This window comes from Emys orbicularis, chromosome 9 (assembly GCF_028017835.1).
Source record: "Emys orbicularis isolate rEmyOrb1 chromosome 9, rEmyOrb1.hap1, whole genome shotgun sequence".
In the NCBI taxonomy this organism is placed as follows: Eukaryota; Metazoa; Chordata; order Testudines; family Emydidae; genus Emys; species Emys orbicularis.
This window is the reverse complement of record NC_088691.1, coordinates 48484196-48507437: the sequence shown is the minus strand read 5'-3', so window position 1 is coordinate 48507437 and position 23242 is coordinate 48484196. Positions and strand designations below refer to the sequence as shown.

Here is a 23242-nt window from a genome sequence, read left to right as displayed (position 1 = left end):
TACAGGGTACTGGCTCCGGGAGGGCAGCGCAGCGGGGCTAAGGCAGCCTCCCTGCCTTCCCCGGCCCCACACCACTCCTGGAAGCAGCCGACATGCCCCTGCGGCGGGCACATGGCTCTGTGTGCTGCCCTTCTCTGCAGGCACTGCCCCCGCAGCTCCCATTGGCCGCAGTTCCCTGTTCCCAGCCAATGGGAGCTGCGGGGCGGTGCTTGTAGGCAGGAGCAGCGCACGGAGACCCCTGCCCCCCCCCCCAGGGGCCTCAGCGGCGTGCTGGCCGCTTCCAGGAGCGGCGCAGGGCCGCAGTCTGGGCAGGCAGGGAGCCTGCCTTAGCCCCGCTGCACTGCTGGACTTTTAGCGGCCAGAGATCGCGATCAACTGTCAGAGGCTCCAGGATCGACCAGTCAATCACGATCTACCGGTTGGTGACCACTGCTCTAATCCAAGGTCCACATGAAACGTGAAGGCAAAAATACATGCAAAAATGGTGATAATTCAAACAAATAAACCATCACTTTGTCCTTCCAAATCCTGGGCAGGACCATTCAAGCCCTGGGTAAGAGTCCCAGCCTCTCCTACTGGACATGGTTTCCCAGGAAGGGCTCTGTCCACTTTGACGTATCCATGAAGATGGAGGAAGAGCTGTGGTAGAGCCAAAGGCAGGGCAGGGCTCCCTCCCTTGTCCAAATATCTTTGGCACAATCATAAACTTCCATCTCCACCCGGTAGTCACCATCCAGGCCCTTCCAGCGTCCACCTGTCACAAAGAGTTTGCCTCCCAGTGGCACCATGCCTCCGTTTTCATGCAGAGTGTGAAGCAGCTGCACCTGTAGGAGATATCAGTCATGATATAGGGCTATAGCCCACTCACACCACATCATGATATATGGAATCCAGGCTGCCTTACACAGAAGGCATTCATTATATACAAACAGACAAGCAGGGTTCCACACAGCTTGAGTTCCAGCTTTGTCTCCGGTTCCTTACCTGGTGCCACACCCTGGCTGGAACTCTGTACAGCATACCGAAACATGGAGGGTCTGAGTAACATCCTTCAAGTAAACATCTTTCCATCTCCATTTCTTACAAGAGGAAAGGGGGTGGAAGAACAGATATGTCTTCAGTGCAGAGTTAACTCGGGTGACTGACACCCAGATTAGCCTAGTCTGGGTTTCAAAGTAGCAGCCATGTTAGTCTGTATCCGCAAAAAGAACAGGAGTACTTGTGGCACCTTAGTGACTAACAAATTTATTTCAGCATAAGCTTTCGTGGGCTACAGCTCATTTCTTCAGATGCATAGAGTGGAACACACAGACAGAAGATATTTATACATACAGAGAACATGAAAAGGTGGAAGTACGCATACCAATTGTAAGAGGCCAATCAAAGCCACACCCCAGTTGCTGTGCCCTTATTGGCTCTACACTCACTAGGACTTCTAGGGGCACATCCTATGGTTCTTTGCACTGCAGTGAGCTGAGCCCTTCTGTGATTCTTTCCCTGTCCTTCTGGGCACGCAGGGGGAATTGTGGGAAGGCATTGGAGGACTGTCAGCACTGGAGGGATTTATCCTGTGTCCTCACTGCAGAGTGGGTGCGTTACCTAACACATAACCCAGCCAGGCCAGCTTTCCTGGGCTGAAAGTTCCACTAAACCCAGGTGAGCTCTTTTGGGGGCTAGAGAAACCCCCCAAGGAAGACCCTGAGTGAATTGCACAGGGCACATATGCAATAAGGAGTCATTTCTGGGCTCAAATCTCAAAGACCTCATAAGTGGAATGAGGTTCCGGGATCTCAGCCCAGCTCCTAGAGGACCCAGCGGCTTTGTTAAGATGTGATGAGACGTCCATGTTACTGAGCTGAATGGGAATTGTATGAGGGGCTCTGCTGACAGTGCCGTGACTTGTGTGCATCAATCAGGAAGAGCACAGCACATCTAGTGCTGGACTGGGGCTGGAACAACGTTCCATGCCCTGGGGTCCAGCAGTTACTGAAGAATTTAAAGTCTTCATTAAAATAAATAAATAAATCATTTTCCAAATGAGCCACCTAAATCCACAGGGAGGGCTGCAGGTGGTGAGCACCTCTGAAAAACCCGGCTGCTTTCATGCAGATACTTAACTGTGGACTTAGGTGCCAAGATGTGAAACTTTTTGCCTAAGTTTGTAGCTCAGATAGCTGTAAAGAAAACTTTGTAAATCCCACCCAATAAATACAGGTAGCTTATAACAAAAGCAGCCTAATGGAGATAATGATAGTTTGTGTGTTACTGATGAAAAGTGCTGGTGAGAGCCAAGCAGTATTATTATTAAAAGAGCTCTCAGCTGCCCCAGAAACATCTTAACTCATTTAATCTGTCTATGGTATTTCTATGGCACCTATCACACTGGGATTTACGTGTCAATGAGGTGTTAACTCTGAAGCCTAATTATGACACTTACATATCATAAGAACATAAGATTGGCCCTAGTGGGTCAGACCAAAGGTCCATCTAGTCCAGTATCCTGTCTTCCGACAGTGGCCAGTGCCAGGTGGCCCAGAGGGAACGAACAGAACAGGTAATCCTCAAGTGATCCATCCCCTGTCACTCATTCCCAGCTTCTGGCAAACAGAGGCTAGGGACACCATTCCTGCCCATCCTGGCTAATAGCCATTGATGGACCTATCCTCCATGAATTTATATAGTTCTTTTTTGAGCCCTGTTATGGTCTTGGCCTTCACAACATCCTCTGGCAAAGAGTTCCACAGGTTGACTGTGCGTTGTGTGAAGAAATACTTCTTTTTATTTGTTTTAAACCTGCTGCCTATTAATTTCATTGGGTGACCCCTAGATCTTGTGTTATGAGAAGTAGTAAACAACACTTCCTTATCTACTTTCTCTACACCAGTCATGATTTTATAGACCTCAATCATATCTCCCCTTAGCTGTCTCTTTTCCAAGATGAAAAGTCCCAGTCTTATTAATCTCTCCTCATACGGAAGCCGTTCCATACCCCTAATCATTTTTGTTGCCCTTTTCTGAACCTTTTCCAATTCCAATATATCTTTTTTGAGATGGGGTGACCACATCTGCACACAGTATTCAAGATGTGGGAGTACCATGGATTTATATAGAGGCAACATGATATTTTCTGTCCTATTATCTATCCCTTTCTTAATTATTCCCTGCATTCTGTTTGCTTTTTTTGACAGCCACTGCACATTGAGTGGATGTTTTCAGAGAACTATCCACAATGACTCGAAGATCTCTTTCTTGAGTGGTAACAGCTAATTTAGACCCCAGTAACAGCTAATTTAGACCCCCATATCAACATGGCTAAGTAGGTTTCAGTGCAGCTCACTTAGCCATGGTGGCTGGGAATTACAGGAGCTCCACTTCCATAACCCCACCTCAAGATACTGTGACAGACCCAGACCTATGGGGTACAGGAGTCTGGTAGAGGGCAAATATACTGGTCACTGGATGAGTAGTTTTCTGTTCCCTGAGTGACCAGAGCAGGGGCTGCACTAGAGTAATCAGGAACCTGCTAGAACCAGTTAAGGCAGGCAGGCTAATTAGGACACCTGGAGCCAATTAAGAAGAAGCTGCTAGAATCAATTAAGGCAGGCTAATCAGGGCACCTGGGTTTTAAAAAGGAGCTCACTTCAGTTTGTGGTGTGAGTGTGAGGAGCTGGGAGCAAGAGGCGCAAGGAGCTGAGAGGGGGTGCTGCTGGAGGACTGAGGAGCACAAGCGTTATCAGACACCAGGAGGAAGGTCCTGTGGTGAGAATAAGGAAGGTGTTTGGAGGAGGAGGCTATGGGGAAGTAGCCCAGGGAATTGTAGCTGTCATGCGGCTGTTACAGGAGGCACTATAGACAGCTGCAGTCCACAGGGCCCTGGGCTGGAACCCGGAGTAGAGGGCGGGCCCGGGTTCCCCCCAAACCTCCCAATTGACCTGGACTGTGGGTTCTTCCAGAGGGGAAGGTCTCTGGGCTGTTCCCCAACCCACATGGTGAATCTCTGAGGCAAGAAAATCCACCAATAAGCGCAGGACCCACCAAGATAGAGGATGAACTTTGTCACAATACATACAGGACAAAAGTGGCATAAGACCCAGTTAGGATCACAGGCCCTATCCCGTCTTTTTGAGTATCAGTATCACTTTTATTACAGTAGTGTCTAAGCTGAGACAGGGCTCAGGGCTCTGCTGTGCTAGGTGCTGTACACACCTGGAAAGCAATGACAGTTACTGGGAGCTTACAGGCTATGACAGGTGGCGAGACCAAGCTGTGGCGAGGAGGGGGAGGGAAAGGTAGTCCTGACCAGAGCAATACCCAGGAGTTGCAGTGCTTACACTGAATCCTGACATCAGGACAGGTGGGTGGGATGACATGAAAGGAATAGACAAAGTGAAACTGGGGCTGGAACTGAAATCAGCCAAGTTACCAGCCCATCCTGTCTGCCTGCTTGTCCCACTTTGCACAAGGACACTTGATCAAGATACCTCCAGCTTCTCCTAGACGAGTGGTTCTCAACCAGGTGTCTGGGGCCCCCTTGAGGGCTGTGAGAGGGTTCAGGGGGTCCGCCATGCATAGCCGGAATTATACTCGCTAGGACCCAGGGCAGAAAGCCAGAGCTCCGCTGCGCAGGAATGTAACCCCAAGCCCACCACCCGGGGCTAAAGTTGAAGCCTGAGCAATTTAGTTTCACAATGCTCCCTGTGGCATGGGGCCCAGAGTAATTGCCCTGCTTACTACCTCCTAATGCGGATCCTGGCTTTTATAAGCAAAAAAAAAAAAGTGGTTGTGACACAGCTGGGCCAACGAGCATGTTCGGGGGGCCTCAGAAAGAAAAACGTTGAGAAAAAGGTCAGAGACGATGCTACTAGAGTTGTGCTGGGTGACCCTAGACCTGAGGAACACTCTGCTCTATAGGCAGAGAAGGAAGAAGAACTGTGCATGCTATGCTGAAAGAGTTAACAGAACCAGTCCCAGAACTGGAACCAATGGGTGACCAATGGGGCACTGAACGTTATTCATAAGCAGAAAAAAAAGGGAGCGGAGGGAGGGAGAGACTGGCAGGGCTCTCTCCGCACCTGTCTGGAGTATTGGCAGCTTGGTCAGCTGAGCACTGACGCCATGTGAACAGCTGCCGCAGGAGTTCAGAATGATCTTGTGTAACCCAGCCCTGCAACAACATTACACACAGCTCCTCGAAGGCCAACGGGGCCCAGGGAAGTGGGCTATGTCATGCTGCTTCCTGGGGTCCCTTCACTCCAAGACAGGACTTCCTGGGACTCTGGGATAGGCATTTAGGGGGTTAGATCAAAGCCACCAGCTCCCAGCTTCCCTTTGACTGGAGAATCACTCAGAGAAGAGGATAAGCCTCTGTTTGAGGGTCCCATTCCCAGGGGCTTGGGAGGTAGAATCATAGAATATCAGGGTTGGAAGGGACCTCGGGAGGTCATCTAGTCCAACCCCCTGCTCAAAGCAGGACCAATTCCCAACTAAATCATCCCAGCCAGGGCTTTGTCAAGCCTGACCTTAAAAACCTCCAAGGAAGGAGATTCCACCACCTCCCTAGGTAACCCATTCCAGGGCTTCACCACCCTCCTAGTGAAAAAGTTTTTCCTAATATCCAACCTAAACCTCCCCCACTGCAACTTGAGACCATTACTCCTTGTTCTGTCATCTGGTACCACTGAGAACAGTCTAGATCCATCCTCTTTGGAAGCCCCTTTCAGGTAGTTGAAAGCAGCTATCAAATCCCCCCTCATTCTTCTCTTCTGCAGACTAAATAATCCCAGTTCCCTCAATCCCTGGTAGAAACAATCCCTGGTAGAAGCAGCAATGGCTGGAGCTTTACTTAGAGCTGTGGGGAAATGAGTTTGGGGGGTCTCAGCTCACTGGCCCCTTGCTCCAACCTTAGTCAGTTCAATAGATGGTTCTGGCAGACACTACTCAAAAGGAATACAGAGTATTTGGCCTCCAGGCCAAATTGCCCATGAGCCACAGAAGAAGTGGTCTGACCCAAGGCCATATTAGTGGGTCAATGTGGAGAAGCCTAGGATTGAATAACTATTGCGACCAAGCCTTGCTTTCTCCCAGGACAGGGTTATAGAGAAGGGGTGTCCCAATACGCTGGGTTAGGCATTATGAAATCCACATACATATCAAATAGAGCGCTCCCTTCAACATGGCACTGGGGAATCCATGTCCAGCATGGTGCACCCCAGTGACCCACTCCACCTACCTTCTGCCAGATGTTAGCATTCGGATCATACACATACACCTTCTTTGTGTTGTCCCCAATGAGGTAAATTGCTCCATGCAGGGAGGCGCAGCGCGGGGCAGAGAGGTACTTTGGGATGAACGGGGATGCGATTACACTCCACACATCTGCCAGAAACAGCCATCAACAGTTAGTGAAAGTGCTTAGGAGCCTGGACTAGTAATGAAGTTATCACAGGGTGTTAATGAGAGTTACCCCTAGGGTGACAGAGTCACAAGGAGGGGAGAGAGCAGGCTGGCCCACCACAGTAGCTTACTGGGCTGATTCTCATATCACTTACACTGGTGTAAATCAGGAGTCAATCCATTTACATTCATGGCATTATATGGGTGTAAATACTCTCAGAATTAGGCCCTATAACTGACCTCTTACCATTTGGGCCTTGTATCAATATACAAGCCAGTCATGTGAGGTTTTCGCCATGCATTGTCTGACGTGATTAACATTAGCCTCGCATGTAATTCATTTGTAGGGAGCAAACTGTTGTCCTCAGGCCAGCTGGACACTGGCGTGGATGTGAAGAGGCAAAAGAGGGAGCATATTTTGGAGTTGTCTCAGTTTATCTATCTTTGTGCTAGTTTCAAAGGTTAAAGCTTCTGGTTAGTCAACATGAGGTTAAACTGGGCTATGGTATTTAAATCAGCTAATGGAGTGAAGACACATCTCTTCTTTCATGGGAACTAGACAGCACCAATCTCGCTTTAACCATTTTGGTGTATCATGTAGGGACAGAGCAAAGGGTGATTCTGGGTACCAGCTAACATATGCTTGTTATATGACTCCTTTACTCAAGGTATTCTAATGCTCAGTCACTTTGTATGACTTCAGGGCAATGTATCTAAGACCTACTGAGTAAGAGGATGGGTGCTAGTAAAGGGTTTCTCAAACATGTGAGCCACTAATAGCTCCAAAATAACTTTCCAGGCTCACAAATCATCACATTGTCATGTGCCACTGCCGTATCATGCTGATGTCATGTGCATATTTGTCCCTCTGAGACACACATAGTGGCGGCGCTGGAAAGGGGATCACAAAGGAGCCAGCACACCTGGCCTTCCAATGAAGAACCACATCAGATGTGGGAAAGAGTGTCCAGATGACAATGGAGACACAGGGCCAGAATGTGAGACCCTTACTCCCACTGGGGAACAGTTACTCACATGAGCAATATTATAATAATAATACCCAGTTCTTATGTCATGCTTTTAATTAGTTGCTCTCACAGCACTTTACAAAGGAGTCAGTATCATGATCTCCATTTTACAAATAGAGAAACTGAGGCACAGAGAGGCGATGGGACTTGCTCAAAGTCACCCACAGGCCAACTGCAGCACCAGGAATAGAAGCCAGCTCTCCTGAGTCCCAGTCCAGTGCTCTATCCACTAGGCCACACTGCCTCCACTTACCTTCAATGGAGCTAGCTTGTGTAAGTTAATGCTCACTAGGGTGAATAAGAAGTTCACAATCTGGCTCACAGTGAACAGTTTCTGAACTAGAAGAGAACGCGAGTCTGGAGTTCACTTTGGGGGAGAGATGATAGCTGAAGCTGACTCAGTTTGCTCATCCACAATACTGTAAATCAGAAATATCTTGGACACTGTAGGTAGCACTTTTGCCCCATTTAAATTTGGTTCACGCTCACTAATGTTCTCATACTGGGTCTTATGAAACTCCATGTAAGTAAATAACCAGAGACAGTTCAATGTCTCCTGTGTTTTAAATAACTGGAAATGGCTACATGAAACGGGCAGCAATTGTTTGGAGTTTCACCGTACCTAAGGGAACAAGGCACCAACCCTCAGCTGGTGGAAATCAGTATCGTTCCATAGAGGGCAATGGAGCTATGCCGAGTCACCCCAAGCCAAAGAATTTAGGCCTTGACACAGAATGAGTGCAGAATTTACAGCGTATCCCAGCAGGAATCCCTCCTTCCTGCTATACAATGGGCACAGAAGTGCCACCACGTTCCCTGGCCCCAATTCGAGATGAACAGGCTGACACAAACATAACTTACGCATCACTGACTCACATATGCTCTGGTTCTATCCTTGCATCCTGATTTCATGCAGGGCAACACACATGTTGTAGGTGAACACGATGAACATGCACCAGGACTGGCACAGCATTGTTAGGAGGGACCTTTCCGAGGCTTGGGCCTTTGCGTCCAAAATTCCTGTTGCTGTTCCTTCTCCTTACCTATGACGGGGTTGTAACACTGCAGGGTTAGTGCGTTGTACTTGACAGCACAAGAGCCAATGAGGTAGAGCTTGCCCAGACATCCAGTTGCAGTGAAGTTGCTAACATACTTCAGGGCAGGGCTGATGGAGCACCAGCTATTATTGTAAGGGTCATAGCACTCCACCTCCACTGTGTCCACTGTGGTCCCTACACACCAAGAGAGGAGACAGGCGAGAGGTTAGCACAGCACAGGGAGTATTATTTGCATTGCAGTAGCATCGTGAGTCCAGAGCCCCACTATGCCACATGCTGTACAAACACATGACAAAGAGACAGGCCCTGACCCAAAGCGCTTCCAATCTCAGTACAAGACAGGAGACAATAGATGGATACAACAAACAGAGAGCACAAGGAAACAATTTGACCAGAGCGATCAGCATGCTGAGCAGGGGGCACAGCATGCCAGCTGCATAACCACAGTCAAATGGTCTGCAGGCGTCCCAGCAGGGGATCTGAAGGACAATGAGCTGGCCCTATGGGTGTCTCCATACTGAAGGGATGACAGGGGAGAAAGTGCAAAGGCACCTGTTTGAATAGGGTTTAAATGGGTAACTGAGACTGGCATCATTTGCAGAATGAAGGCAGAAGCTGATCCAGGAGTAGCCTGCTTACTGTAAATGTATGTGCTGACTGCCGACATAGGATGGATGATAGTGCATGTGGTCTCTGCAGGTATTAAATGCCTGCACAGCTGCGTGTGGTTGAATGTTGCTAGGATGCAGTCATATTAGCAGATGCTTATGTAAGTTTATAGTAGGTTACATTCTCCTATTTTCTGCCGTCTCTGCTTTAACTGAGCAGCAAACACAAATATTTCAATTGGCATCTTAATAAACTTCTTCACCTGCTGTTTAAATCCATTGTTCTGGACTCGATTATTGTGAGATACTTTGTATTGTGGCCTTATCAGAGACTGACAGACAAGAGAGAGGGGAGGTGGCCAGAGAGATGGATGGTGCCTACCCCCAATGGCATAGATCTCTCCATTGAGGACAGCACTGGCATGGTTTGTTCGGGGTTTCAGCATTGGTGCAATGGGTTTCCATGCACCCTCCTTGAGACGGAAGCACCAGGACTGGGTTGTGGACCAGGTGTCATTCTGCGTCCCCCTGGAGCCACCTAGGAAGAGAATAATCCATCACACACACAGAGAGAAAATGTTGTAGGGCAGAGTCAGCCCTGCCCCGGGTAGTGGTCTTACGCTGCATCTTTTGCCTTGATGTCTAGGCCCCTTCACAGGCATTAAATCAAACAGTGATCATCTGAACAGATTTGAAGACAACTTTACAAGAACACAGCACCACAGGCTGCTGGCTGCAGCTCAATAGAAGCAACCCCCAGAAAATAAAAACAAGCTAATCTAAAGCCCAAGCAAACAAAAGGTCACCAAATTTAAACTCAGGCAGACTGTGAGAAGGAGTAAAATCCACAGAAGAGAGCCCTCTACTGAAAAGCCCAGCTACTGCCAGGCCTAGCGAGATGAACTTCAGCAGGTAGATAGAGAAGGGGGTCTCCAAAAACCACACCATCCAAGCATGAAGTACAGCCTGGGGCATAATTAATTCATGGCACTGTGGTGTCATGGGCCATTCTTCCATTCATTAATTTAATTAAATCAGCCTAAGAGCTCTGAACTTATACAACCTGGAAATTGCTGAACTACTGCCCAGGAGCTATGTGATACCATAGAACTTCCTCTGAGTTGCTGCTTATTGGCAAAATGTCCTCTGGATGCCATGGAAAGAGTAACATTTATTAAATGAATTTGTCAATTATTTTCTCTGTTTGAAAAAATACCCTGTGGGTCAACCAGACCAGCCACGTGAAGGGAAACACGAGGAATTCCAAAGGTTAGGGTCCAGCTTAGGTTTAGCAGAGGGGTTGGATGAGAGCCCCAAGTTACATACCTGTGACATAAACATAATTATTTAGTGCCACCAGAGAAAAGCCCCATTTATTGTAGTCCGGAAAGTCAGGAAGAGCCATCCATCTTTCTGAAACACAGAAAAGCCATAAAGAACCTAAAGGCTTAGACCAGATCCAAAGGCATAAGCCACTACATACTTCCCAGTGCTCCTATCTTCCCAACATGTGACTGAAATGCAAGACAACATGCCTCCTTTGCTGTAAATAAGAGATAGGATCAGAACTGTTAAAACGGTCCCTTCCCCAGATTTCCCTACCCCCTCCAACACTCCCCTAGCTATTCGGCACAGTGGGTCTTTAGGAAATTCAGTGGAGCCAGATCCTCATGTACTGCTTCCAATGGAAGGAATATTGAAAAGGAGTCTTTACAGTTCGCCACTGCCAGTAACAAAAGCTGGCCAAACTCCACCAAGTTTTTGCAATACATTGAACTGCACAACTGCCATTCATTTCACTCTGGATGTACTCTTGGAAAGGAACGCGGGAAGCCTAAGAACAGCTCTTATTCTATGCTGAACAGTGTTATACAGGCTCCCTTAGACAACACCCCAATATTCTCCAGCCATCTCTGCTGTAACACAGTATCTGTAGGGGATGGGTGAGGAATGCTTACAAGTGTAATTCTGATGGAACCCTTTCCCCTATTGGTACCCAAATGGCTCCACCCACAGGTCTTAAAGAATCGAAAATAAACCTGCCATTAAAATGGAAATCTCCTGATTCTGTGGGCCCGATCCCAGCTGGTATAAATCAACACAGTTCCACTGACCTCATGGAGCTACACCAATTTAAATCAACTGGGGATCTGGCCAATTGCCTTCAGTGGCATTACAATAATTTACACCTGCTGGCAATCCAGCCCTGTTACTGTGAAAATGTTCTGGAATCCGTGTGTCAGCCTCTGGCAGTCACCAATGCCTTGAGCTTCCACCATACCTGTCTGTGCCATGCTGTACATGGCAGGAGGGGAAACCTACCCCATGCCTGTGGAAATCAGTTTGTGCCTGGAAGTGTGAGATTGCGTCCACTTCTCATAGCATGCAGGACTACAACTGCTACCCACTGACTATTGCACGGGTACTGGAGTGTATCTCTTCTGTACGACACTAGATCATACCTGCGTTAAAACTGCTCTGCTGTCTCATGGCCTGACCTACAGCTCACTGAAGTCAGTGGGAATCTTTTCATTGACGTCAATGGACATTTGCTCAGGCCCTTACAACATAGCACTGGGAGGCTGAGACCTGGCTACGTTCATTTGGCTACAGGGGAATTGTGTGTGTTAATTAGCGCTGGTCCTTGTGTACATAATGTTGTCAAAGTCTCCTGCAATTGCATCAGTCTGCCAGGATTATGCCCTGTCTCCACACCCAAGCTGCAGAAAATCTGACTCATGGGCTTGTCACCTGGAGAATAGAGCTAGCATTAGGCTGTGTGATTGCGGGAGCATCAGTCTGTGGGGAAAGCAGCTGTTCAGTGAATGACAAAAGCCAATGACTCAGAGCATTACATCACCCTGGTAACGGCTTCATTCTAGGATGAACTCGGCTAGTTACTGTGTGTGTCTGGTGTAAATCTCTGATGTACAGGATTCGCTGGTAATCTAGCCCCTGGCACGGCCGCTTTGTTTGTGAGCCACAGCACAGTGCTCTGCAGCATGGTTCCAGGACCACTCTCAGGAGCCGAGGCCTTTGAGAAATTAAGGAGCTCACGGCCGGTTATGGACTCGGAAACTGTGACCAGACTCACAGCACCCAGGCATCTTTTTTTGTTTGTTTTTAATCTGCATTTTAGAACCAATTGGACACTAGAGCTGTGTGAGCTGTGGGGCATTCTCATCACACACCCTCCCAGGGCCAGTTAAGGCCCCCATTAGTGGCCCTGTGGATAAGAAAGGGCAATAGTCCGAATAAATGAGTCAAATCTGGCTCCACTGAAGTCAGTGAGAGTTTGGCTGCTGGCTTCAGTGGAACCAGGATCCAGCATCCTGGGAGGGATGGTGGGAGGAAGCATCTGTTTTTTGGTCTATGGGGAGACAATGACTGAGAGACTCCATTCCTTCTTGTGCATAGGGTCTGACAGAGACCTGTGTATTGTGACTCCTGTCTTCTCACACAAATGGCTCTCACACCTCCAGTTTGAAAACACTGACATGTAGTTTACTTATTTTAATCTCAACCACCACCCTTTACAGGCCTGGGCAGCAACTCTATTTACAGGGACATACCAATATCATCCCCCTTTGCCAGAGAGAAGAGGACAGAGATCTCTCCACACAGAGATATCCCTTCATTCTGGTCATGCTAACCTCTCCCATTCTCTCTTTCTGTCTCTCATTCCCACTTTGCACTTCCTTCTTGTGGCCTTTCTGCTTTTCCAGTTAATGGGTTAACTAGCTCCTTAGCTCCCTAGCAATTAGCCCCAGCTTTTCTCAATCTGGCCCTTCTCTGGGAAACTAATTGGCCTTCCAGTGAGCAGAGTGCTAGTTCAGCTGCTGGTTCTCAGTCCTGCCACATATATTTTATACAAACAATACTAGCTGGCATTTCAAAGGGGGGTTGGCAACATCCCCACCTAACAGACAGGAAACTGAAGAGGCGCCAACATTTTCAACGGTAGCCCCTGAATTTAGGCCACTCTGTTTAAAACTATAGGGCCTAAGTGATGTGGCTGAACCAGTGCCAGAGCTGGGAAGAGAAGGCAGGTTTCCTGATTTCTGGTCCTTTGTCCTCTCTAGGGGACCACACACCATCAGCAGACCCTCAACCCCCCCCCAAACTTCACCAAGGCACGGTTAGCTGTGTGAGTTCATCCTCTCGATCCTACTCAATGGCTTTGAACAGGTGACACACAGAGGCTAAGAGGAGACCAGAACACTTAGTAACTGGCAGAAATTTCTCTCTCCCAAGGGAAAAAGCTTGAGAGAAAGACTGCATATCTATTGCATCACACGCTTTGCCCACAAAATTTTTAGGGCCAAATCCAGGGCTCCATCTTCTTAGCGCTAATCCAGCAGCGCACAGGGGATGGAGAGTGGTTCGAACAGGGCAGCTGGGGAATCCCCAGCATGCATGTAGTCACTGCCTCACCCCTTCTGGTGTAAGACCTCCAGTAGAGAACAGAAACTCTGCTCCAATACTGCAGTTATTCAGCAAGCTGCACCACTGAAGTCCTGTCTGAGCTGGATGTAACCCTGGGTGTAGCAAACAGGCATGGCCTCCCTCGGAGATTGACAGTGAGGGAGGGCCAGACGCCCCCCGGTGGGCGGAACCAGGAAGGCCACTCTCACCATGCCAGAAGCACAGGGGTGGGACAGGAACAGGAGGTATAAAAGGCCGGGCCCTGTAGCTCAGTTGGGTAGTAGCTGCCAAAGGAGATGGACATGTTTTCCCCACTGCTGAGGCAGGAGCCTGCAGAGGATGTCAGTTACCCTGAGGACTTGCCCAAGCTACCAGACCCAACCAATGCTGAAGAGCTGCTGGGATTGCCACTGGCAGTATACCCTGAGGAGATGGAGGATGTACAGGTACACCTTGAGAGAAGGGTAGGAAGGAGCCCAGGGATAGCTGACTGTAGTCTGGCTGCAGGGGCATCTGAAACATGGTCAGTGTGTAGCAGTGGGTTTCCCTGTGACCCAGTGGCAGACTGCTCTGCCACTGTTAGGGCCCTGGGCTGGGATGCAGTGGAGTCAGGTGGGCCTGCATCCCCCTATCCCTGGCAGTACTCCCCCTCTTCAGGCCAAGAAGCCTGTGCTTGTCTAGCTCTCCCCAGAGCCAGGATGACAAATTGTACCTGGGTGCCTGACCCCTTGCTGGAGCCCCCTAGACTGTGTTGGGCACTCACCCTTGCCTGAGGTGTAGAACCCAAGACTGTGTTTGGTACCCTGCCCCATCTGAGGGCCCGGGTTCCCAGACTATACCTGACTATACCCTGTCTGACGGTTGGACTTTAGATTGTTTGATGTCCTGCCCTGCCTGAGGGCTTGGGCCGCAGAACCACTCACTGCTCAACCCCGCTGGAGGGCTTGAGCACCAAGACTAACTTCCCCATTATCTTAGATTGTCCTTAACGGGGTATGACAGCAAAGGGGTGTGGCCTCCCTCGGAGATTGACCGTGAGGAAGGGCCACACACGCCTACACTGGGCCTGGCCTGAACCTCAGCTAGGAACAGGCTTGGTTTTGCTTGCTTACTGGTCTTGGGATTGTAAAAGGCGAAGTTCCGGGAGACTGGCAACTCCACATCTTCTGCCTCGTTCTCTTCCAGAGCTCGACCCGCGACCACCACCAGCACTTCCTCCAGCTTCTGTGGAAGGGCGAGCAGGCTCTTCTGGACAAAGGACCTGTTTTCCACCTTATAGAAGATAAAAGAAACATGTCACCAGACTCAGCGGCTAGGCCCCTGCCCCTCATTCTCCTGGACAGGAGTTCTAGAATGGCAGTAGGTCTGCTCTGGTGGTGGGTGGAGAGCCAGGTGGCTTCCTCTCTGGCTCTAGTGGCTGCTGCTCCCTCTGCAGGAGGCTGTCTGCAGACTCAGGCAGATGGTGCTGTATCACTTACACTCAAGGGCACATTCTCAAGCTTTCCTTGGCCACCAGAAGGGCTACAAACCTTCTGTGTTAAATGCAAGCTGAGATTCTGATGTCATGTGCCAGGGCACATGCCTATGAGTTTATCCAGCCATGGTGCAATGGGAGTTTTGGAAATGTGAATGCTGCCAACCCAAAATCAGCTATGTTATTGAAAATGGGATGGGGGCATAGGGGGAAGAGAGCAAAGCCTGCTGAGCAGGGAGTTGAGGGGACTCATCCACTGCAGCCTCAACTTGGGCCAGCATTCCCTGCTGGCTCCTCTCTGCCTGACATGCTCCTTCATTACTGAGGCTGTTATCTTTGCCATTATCTGGGCAGAAAATCACTCTGTCTCTCTCCTTTAGCCCTGTGTGGACTGACCGTGCTGCTGCTGCTCCCAGGGCTCACAGTGCAGACTGTAAAAACAACGAGGAGTCCTTGTGGCACCTTAGAGACTAACAAATTTATTTGGGCTTAAGCTTTTGTGGGCTAAAACCCACTTCATCAGATGCATGGAGTGGAAAATACAGAGGCAGGTATAAATACACAGCACATGAAAAGATGGGAGTTGCCTTACCAAGTTGGGGGTCAGTGCTAACAAGTCATTGGGAGGTGCTGCATTAGGAGGAGAACATCACCAGACAGACATTTAAATTGTTTGTTTTAACTAAAACAAAAACATTATGTATTCAACAGCAAACATATAATTTAACACAACAAGCATATGAATTTTTGAATTTAAACATTCAAGTTTTTTAAAATCAGGTTTGTTTTTGTTACAATTGTTTTTAACTAAAATAGTTAAAAGAAATATATTTTAAGAAAACAAAATAAATCGACTGTCAGCCAGCTCAACATGAGAAACTTAAAATATTGGCTTGTGCAGCTAACTCAGTCGTCTTCACCTTCATTTTCCTGTTTGTTCATAATCTGGAAAAGAAAAACAAGCTTTCCTGCTTTTTCAGGTCCCAAACGATTTCTCAATTTGGAATGAATTAGTCCAAAGGAAGAAAATATTCTTTCTACACCGGCAGAAGAAGCTACTGCTGTTAAAAGTGAGATTATCACTTCAACAGTCTCTGAATCCAAGTGAATCAAAGTCACTGGTGTGAATTTCTTTAAAACATCATCAGCAAACCTATATTTCTTGACTGGTTCACCCTTAGCTCTGAAGTTTATTACAGTTGGCATTATGGAGGGATGATTGCTGGATGTCCATGTCATAGCCAACTCCTCTTCTTCAGCAATTAAGGTTTGACCCTGGTACCGACTATTGAGAATATTTGCAAGAAAATGAGCTGGAGATAGTGCTTGTCCCATTTGTTTTTTTAATGCTTGTAATTTAACTCTGTCATTGCATATTTCTCTTTTTAAGATCTCACTCAGTTCCTTCCAAATGTCAACAGCATCCGCAATAAAACAGCTATTTCTCTGCATTTTGTTCAAGGCTACAGAAATAGTCTTCAACATTTCTCTTAAGCCCAATGTTGAGAACTTTGGCGGTGACAGTGCCATCTATTTTTTTCATGATTTTGTTCACAAACTGTCATCAGATTAAGCCAGTTCTTGATATTGTGCTCAAAACAGTCCACTACTGAGTTCCATCGCAAGTCTTGTGGGAGAGTTAGCTTGGTTCCTCCCACTTTTTTCAGAGCAGCTGCTGCAAAGTGGTTGTTACGGAAGTATTTTGCCATTTCAACAACATTAGCCTTTATTTCTGGAACACTGCAGTCTTTGGCTAGGAGGTGCATCAAATGAGCACTGCAACCTTATGTTATTAGCTTGGGACTCTCTTCACTCTCTTCTAAATAATTTCTTCTCCTCTTGGATACCTCCTGAGGTCCCTTCCAAGCTGATATTCTTCCAAGCTGATATTCTATGACAGGGATCGGCAACCTTTGGCACGCGGCTCGCCAGGGTAGACACCCTGGCGGGCCGGTCTGGTTTGTTTACCTGCTGCGTCCGCAGGTTCGGCCAATCACGGCTCCCACTGGCCGCGGTTCGCCGCTCCAGGCCAATGGGGGCGGCGGGAAGTGGTGGCCAGCATATCCCTTGGCCTGCGCCGCTTCCCGCAGTCCCCATTGGCCTGGGACGGTGAACCGCAGCCAGTGGGAGCCGCAATCGGCCAAACCTGTGGATGCAGCAGGTAAACAAACCGGCCTGTCCCGCCAGGGTGCTTACCCTGGCGAGCCGCGTGCCAAAGGTTGCTGATCCCTGTTCTATGATTTGCAGCATTGTCTGTGACCAAGCTGCATATTAGACATTTGAAATTTTTTTTTTCAGTTTGTGATAGCTTTTACTGCTACTTCTTGTAAGTATTCTGCTGCCTGTGCATTTCCTGATGTATCAATTGTTTCTGTAAGGAAGACATTCCCTTCTTCTGTTGTCACATAAGCACATACAACAGGATCATTGTGGACATTGCTCCACCCATCAAGACTCAAGTTAACAATTTCACCCTCTAGACCTTTTGCACACTGCTCAATTTCTTTCATACACTTTATCCAGCAATTTGTCTGTGACATCTGTTCTGTTTGGGTGCACTGTATCATGGTCTTAATGACTGAACCATGTTAATGAAGTGTTGGTTCTCAGTCATATGGAAAGGAGAGTTTGTTGCATAAATAAACCGGGCAAGTTTTTCATCAATTACCTCTTTTTGTAATCTGCTGGTTCTTATCACAAATTTATCTATGGTTGTTTCTGGATGATGGAGATTTTTTTTTTCTTTTTACTACAGTATATTGCCTGTAGCATGACAGTATATACTGTCGTATGATGTGACATACATGATGTGACTTATCTGCCAACGATAGTGTTTCACTCTGAAACTATAGAAAATGATGGTGATCTTGAAGATGGATAGTCTTCAGAATCCTGTAAGTCAATGCAGTTATTTAATTATTATTACCATACTGCTCATTTAGTATTACTCACTGCATTCACCGACACTCAGTACTACTTTAAAGGTGAAATTGTAAAAGGAAGATATGCCTATTTCAGCTATTTGTTTTTTTATCACAACTGCATCTAAAATGATAGTACCATAGAGTAACAACTATATTTTTTTTGCTCAAACATGAGAATTCAAGAATAGTCCAGAAAGAAAGCAGGCAGTCCTTAAGCAAGAAGTATGAAATAAAAAAGTTGACCAACCTGAAGATCCTGCATGTTCAGACATGTTCCTTTCATCTTCAATGCAGCTTCCTCCTGAGAAAGAACACTTCTCATGATGTTGTTTCATTCGGGCAACCAGGCCTTGCATTTCTTTGTTGCACTGTTTGCATTTTGCACACATATCTGTCTTACCCACAGCTAGAGGAACCTCATTTAAAATATTCCCAAACTGGGTCTCTTTTACAACCTGCTGCCATTAAAGGTTTTCCCTTCTAGTGAGAGAATGGTATGGTAGATCTCAAATCAATGAAGGCTACACTCAGAAAGACCTCAAGACTTCTGGAATATGCTGCTCAAACAGTTTCACTTTTGTTTCTACTGCCTGTCCCTCCCTTCTCACGTTTATCTCGAGACTTCGTCTCCTTGTCCAGATCTGTTCCGCCCAAACACTCTTCTATTCATTGAACTTTTTGAAACTTTGCACTTTTAGAGAGATGTCAGGGATTGACTCTGTGTACACAAATTTGCAGAGGGACAATAGGGTTGAGATCTCTTATTTCTCACCTCTAGATATTTATTTTAAGCCATTTTTGTGTTAACAAGCATATTATCTCTAGAGACACAAATCCACAGTTTGAGAACAGCAAAACTAAGCATCTCTGATGGTATCTTCTAGACTGAGCACTGAGTCCCATTGGGTAGATAGAAAGATTAACCTAAATAATCTATACAGAAGCCCCTGGAACTGCATATGGCTGGGGTCCCTAATCCATGAACTATTGGAACTCATTTACAAAACTTTTCTCAAACATTACATTAATATATTGTCTCATACTATAGAATTAGAATTTATAATCCCTATTCCATGATAAAGATATTTTTGAGCTATAATGTATCTCATCTTTAGATAAAATGCTTTTTGAGGAAAAAAAACTTATCAAAAAAATCCGATTTAAATAAAATCTGATTTTTTTTTTTTAATTTTTTATTTTTTTTTGTAATTAGTCATTTTTATCCACCTTGAACTCTTCCCCACTGAGGGAGGCAGTTACTGCTGTGGTAAGCCTGAAAAGCCTTTGAGGGTGCAACTGAGCTGCAAGGTACTAATCTATGGCATCAGTCACTTCACATGAAGCCCAGGTACCAGATTCTTGGCTTTCAGCAATAGATGTGTTCTGCTTAGTTCCTAGGCTGCACAAGAACCCAACTAGGTTTTGCGGTGGCTGTCCAAGGTGAATTATAGTATTTGCAGCTAATATTTGTGTTAGAGTCAGGTGCAATTGCAGCAGTTGACATTGATCTAACATGATCTCTTAGACTTGGGTCCTAGGAGACAGCTCCCCTCCTGTCTGTATATGCCAGTGCAGGTTAGGTGGACACTCAGTTGAAGGCCCTCAATGCTGGAATTTGCTCCCCTGCATCATCAATAGAGCTGGAGTCTGCTGACAAGGTCTGTCTCTAATATCCAAGATTTCCCTGTGGCCATCCAGGTTGATATTTGCTTTGGAGGAAGGTTCTAGTTTTACCTTTTGCTAAAACAGCCAAAGACTGTGAGCCAACTCCTCAGCAGGAATAATTAAGACAGGGATAGATAATAGGACGGGAAATATCATGTTGCCTCCATATAAATCCATGGTACTCCCACATCTTGAATACTGTGTGCGGATGTGGTCACCCCATCTCAAAAAAGATATATTGGAAAAGGTTCAGAAAAGGGCAACAAAAATGATTAGGGGTATGGAACAGCTGCCGTATGAGGAGAGATTAATAAGACTGGGACTTTTCAGCTCGGAAAAGAGATGAATAAAGGGGGATATGCTAGAGCTCTATAAAATCATGACTGGCCTGGAGAAAGTGCATAAGGAAGTGTTATTTACTCCTGCTCATATCACAAAAACTAGGGGTCACCAAATGAAATTAATAGGCAGCAGGTTTAAAACAAATAAAAGGAAGTATTTCTTCTCACAACGCACAGTCAACCTGCGGAACTCCTTGCTAGAGGATGTTGTGAAGGTCAAGACCATAACAGGGTTCAAAAAAGAACTAGATAAATTCATGGAGGATAGGTCCATCAATGGCTATTAGCCAGGATGGGCAGGAATGGTGTCCCTAGCCTCTGTTTGCCAGAAGCTGGGAATGAGTGACAGGGGATGAATCACTTGAGGATTACCTGTTCTGTTCATTCCCTCTGGGGCACCTGGCACTGGCCACTGTCGGAAGACAGGATACTGGGCTAGATGGACCTTTGGTCTGACCCAGTAGGGCCGTTCTTATGTGTAAATCAGCATAGCTCTTTCTGTTTGTACCTGCATTCTGAGATGTGGTGAGTTAGGTGCATTTCAGAAAGCAAAGCAATAAGTAAAGGTTGCTCTGTTCATTTGTTTGGAATAAAGCAAGAACGAATGAGTTATCGAAATTATTGGTGGAAGAACAACTTTCCCCCTCTCTCCAAGAACTCAGACTCATTGGTTTGGTTCAGATTAGCACCCAAGAATTTCTGTGCTTGTTCAAAGTTACCCCAACTAATTCCATGGTCTGGGAATCTTGTGAACACACAGTATCTGTGCAAGCATTTTGGCCTGGGTTGGAAATACCCACCTTATAAGCCTTTCCTGTGGTGTTTATGCCTCTAGGCTCTACCAAAATGCGGTGCCGATGCATGTGAAAATGAAGAAACAATTAAACTATCACAGCCTTCCAAGAGCTGGAGGGGTGAGCTCAAACTTTGGGAGGAGGTTTGGGTTGGTTATTTGACCTGACTTGTCTCCTCAATTTGTCTGTTCACCAATTACACATTTTAGATATAGTTCCTTAAAGGCTCTGGCTAGACAGGAAAATGTTTCTGGTATAAACTAAGGGGTAAATGTAAACTGATATAGCTATCCCAGTACAACCCTCCTCCTACCCCACCATCCCTGGGCAGACACTCTCATTCCAGGACAAGAGGAGCCTTTATTCCATTAAACTTGGGCAGGAGGTTAAACTAAACCAAAAAAGGCCACTCATCTACCAGACTAGGAGTGTCCACAAAGTGGGCTATAGTAGTGCAACTATAACTGGTAGACCTCTCCCAGGCAGAGAAGCTAGGAGTGGCTGTGCTCACTGAGAGGGAATGGATCAAGGTAAAGCTCCTGCAGAGCCTACAGTGGATTTCTGCACTGAGCTGGAAGAGGCTTGACTACAGAGACGATTTGGGGTGGCTCTGGGCCTGCACTGGATTCCTGTGCCTAGCTGACTCTGGGGAAAGCCCCACTTCCCTCTGCTGGCCTTTAGGGCATCTCCCTCAGCATTTCTATAGCACCTTCTGAACCACATTCACCATCGAAGTGGAAAGGTAGTCTGACCTGGGCTCTCACACCTAGGAATCTGATTGGACACTGGTGCAGATCATTTCCCACTGGCAACCTCCCTCCAGGACAGAAGCTCCATCTAGACAGGGCCATTCTGATACCTTACAGCACTGACCGTGCTTCGGTAGCTGGAGATGATGGCTTTGCAAGCTTCCGAATCCTGGATCAGTGGCTCCAATGAGAGTAGGTTCTGCAGGTACTGGTCTGGTAGTGAAACCAGGTGCACCAGGTCTAGGAGCTCTGGCAGGTGCTTGGCTCTAGATGCTTCTTCGTACCTCACCCACCTAAGCACAGCCTCAGCTAGGCTCTGTTCTTCCTGTACCTGCAGCAGGTCATCGGACAAGTAGACTACTAGCCTCTCCTTGGATAGCTGGAGAAACTCCTCCTGGTGCGATACAGCCTCAAAGTTCTCCTGCAGGAAAGCCCAGGCCTTTGAGGACACCTCCGGGCAGCCATGGTTCTCCCCAAACTCACAGATGCCCAGGCAGTTGGTTGCATCCATCTGCTGTCTCAGGTATCGGCTGCAGACTTTCTGGATGGTGGGGAAGTGGAGCTGGTTGGAGGTCCGGATTAGTGCCTCCACATTCCCCTGGTTGATGGTGATCTTTCCTGTGTAAGCAAAGTCGATCAGAGTCTCCATGACAACAGGATCCACCTCTTTGATCTCCACGTGGGCTGAGATGCTCTCAATAAAGTCGCCAGTGAACATGGCATTGAAGTAGTGGCTGCAGAGGGCCAGGATGCTGCGGTGGCAGGGGAACTCATGCCCACCCACAAGCAGCGTGACGTCGGAGAGCTTCGGATTGGAGCGCAGGCTCCGCAGGCCTTCCAGGATGGCCTGGGGGTGGGATGGGAGGGAGAAATCGAAGTCATCAACGTTCCTCACCATGGTGCTATCCTCTGGTAAAGCCCACTCCTGCTCTTGGGGCTCTAACATGGAAACTCCACCCTGCTTAGCAAGCAATGAAAGAGGGGAATGAATGATTAGCTGGTTGCCCTGGAAGGGAAGGACAGTAGCAACGTTCTCCTCTTAAAGGCTGAGTCTCCCAAACAACTTAAAGGCACAAGCAGGGTTGATGACGTGTGCTTCTGTGACTTGTGGGTTAATGCACTCATCTCCCCCCCCCCGCCCCCCATGAAGCACATGTCTCCAGAGGTTCCAGGCTCATAGGTGTATCCCAGAGCACTTCCCCTTGCTGGACTAAGTGCCTCTCCCCTACAGCCCCTCTCTTCACTGACTGTCCCCTGTTGGGAAACCAATTTCTGGCTCCTCTTAGAAAGAGGAGAGAATCTGATTGAATGAAACATATTTTCAGTGGCCTATGTGGCTTTTCCCCCAGGCTGCCGCTCCCAGTAAACATCCGCAAAACTAACCCATTGTCCTCCTCCAAAACCCGCCTTAAATCTCTCCTTTGCCATGAAGCTTACAAGAACCCTGACAGTGTTTAGGCTGCTGGTGTTCTGAGACCACCGCCTAGCCTGATGACTGATAGCCTCATTGTTTCCTTGTATTCTCTTCCCCCCCCCCATTTGTCTTTCTGTATCCAGCCGCTGTCACTCGTCTTATATTAAAGGTATATCTAAACTACAGCAGCACAGCGATGGCACCGCAGGTCTGATGCTGTAGCGCCAGGGTGTAGATGCTTCCTACGTTAACAGAAGAGGGTTTTCCAGTGATGGCGTTAGTCCACCTCTCCGAGAGGCAGTAGTTAGGTCAAGGGAAGAATCCTTCCAATGTACTCTGGAGAGAGGGGCTAAGGGGGAGAGCTGTGCG

At 47.4% G+C, this 23242-nt stretch overlaps 1 protein-coding gene across 1 annotated transcript; it reads right to left on the bottom strand.

Annotated features, from left to right (window-relative positions):
- Positions 1–572: 572 nt before the first annotated feature.
- On the bottom strand, positions 573–22357 carry KLHL30 (kelch like family member 30). The gene is made up of 8 exons (XM_065411209.1): positions 21584–22357; positions 18158–18211; positions 14625–14784; positions 10414–10500; positions 9470–9625; positions 8465–8653; positions 6230–6375; positions 573–824 (listed from the first exon to the last, which is right to left on the bottom strand). Exons 1-8 carry the CDS (start codon positions 22355–22357, stop codon positions 573–575), a joined length of 1818 nt encoding a protein of 605 aa, XP_065267281.1.
- Between the last annotated feature and the right edge of the window lie 885 nt (positions 22358–23242).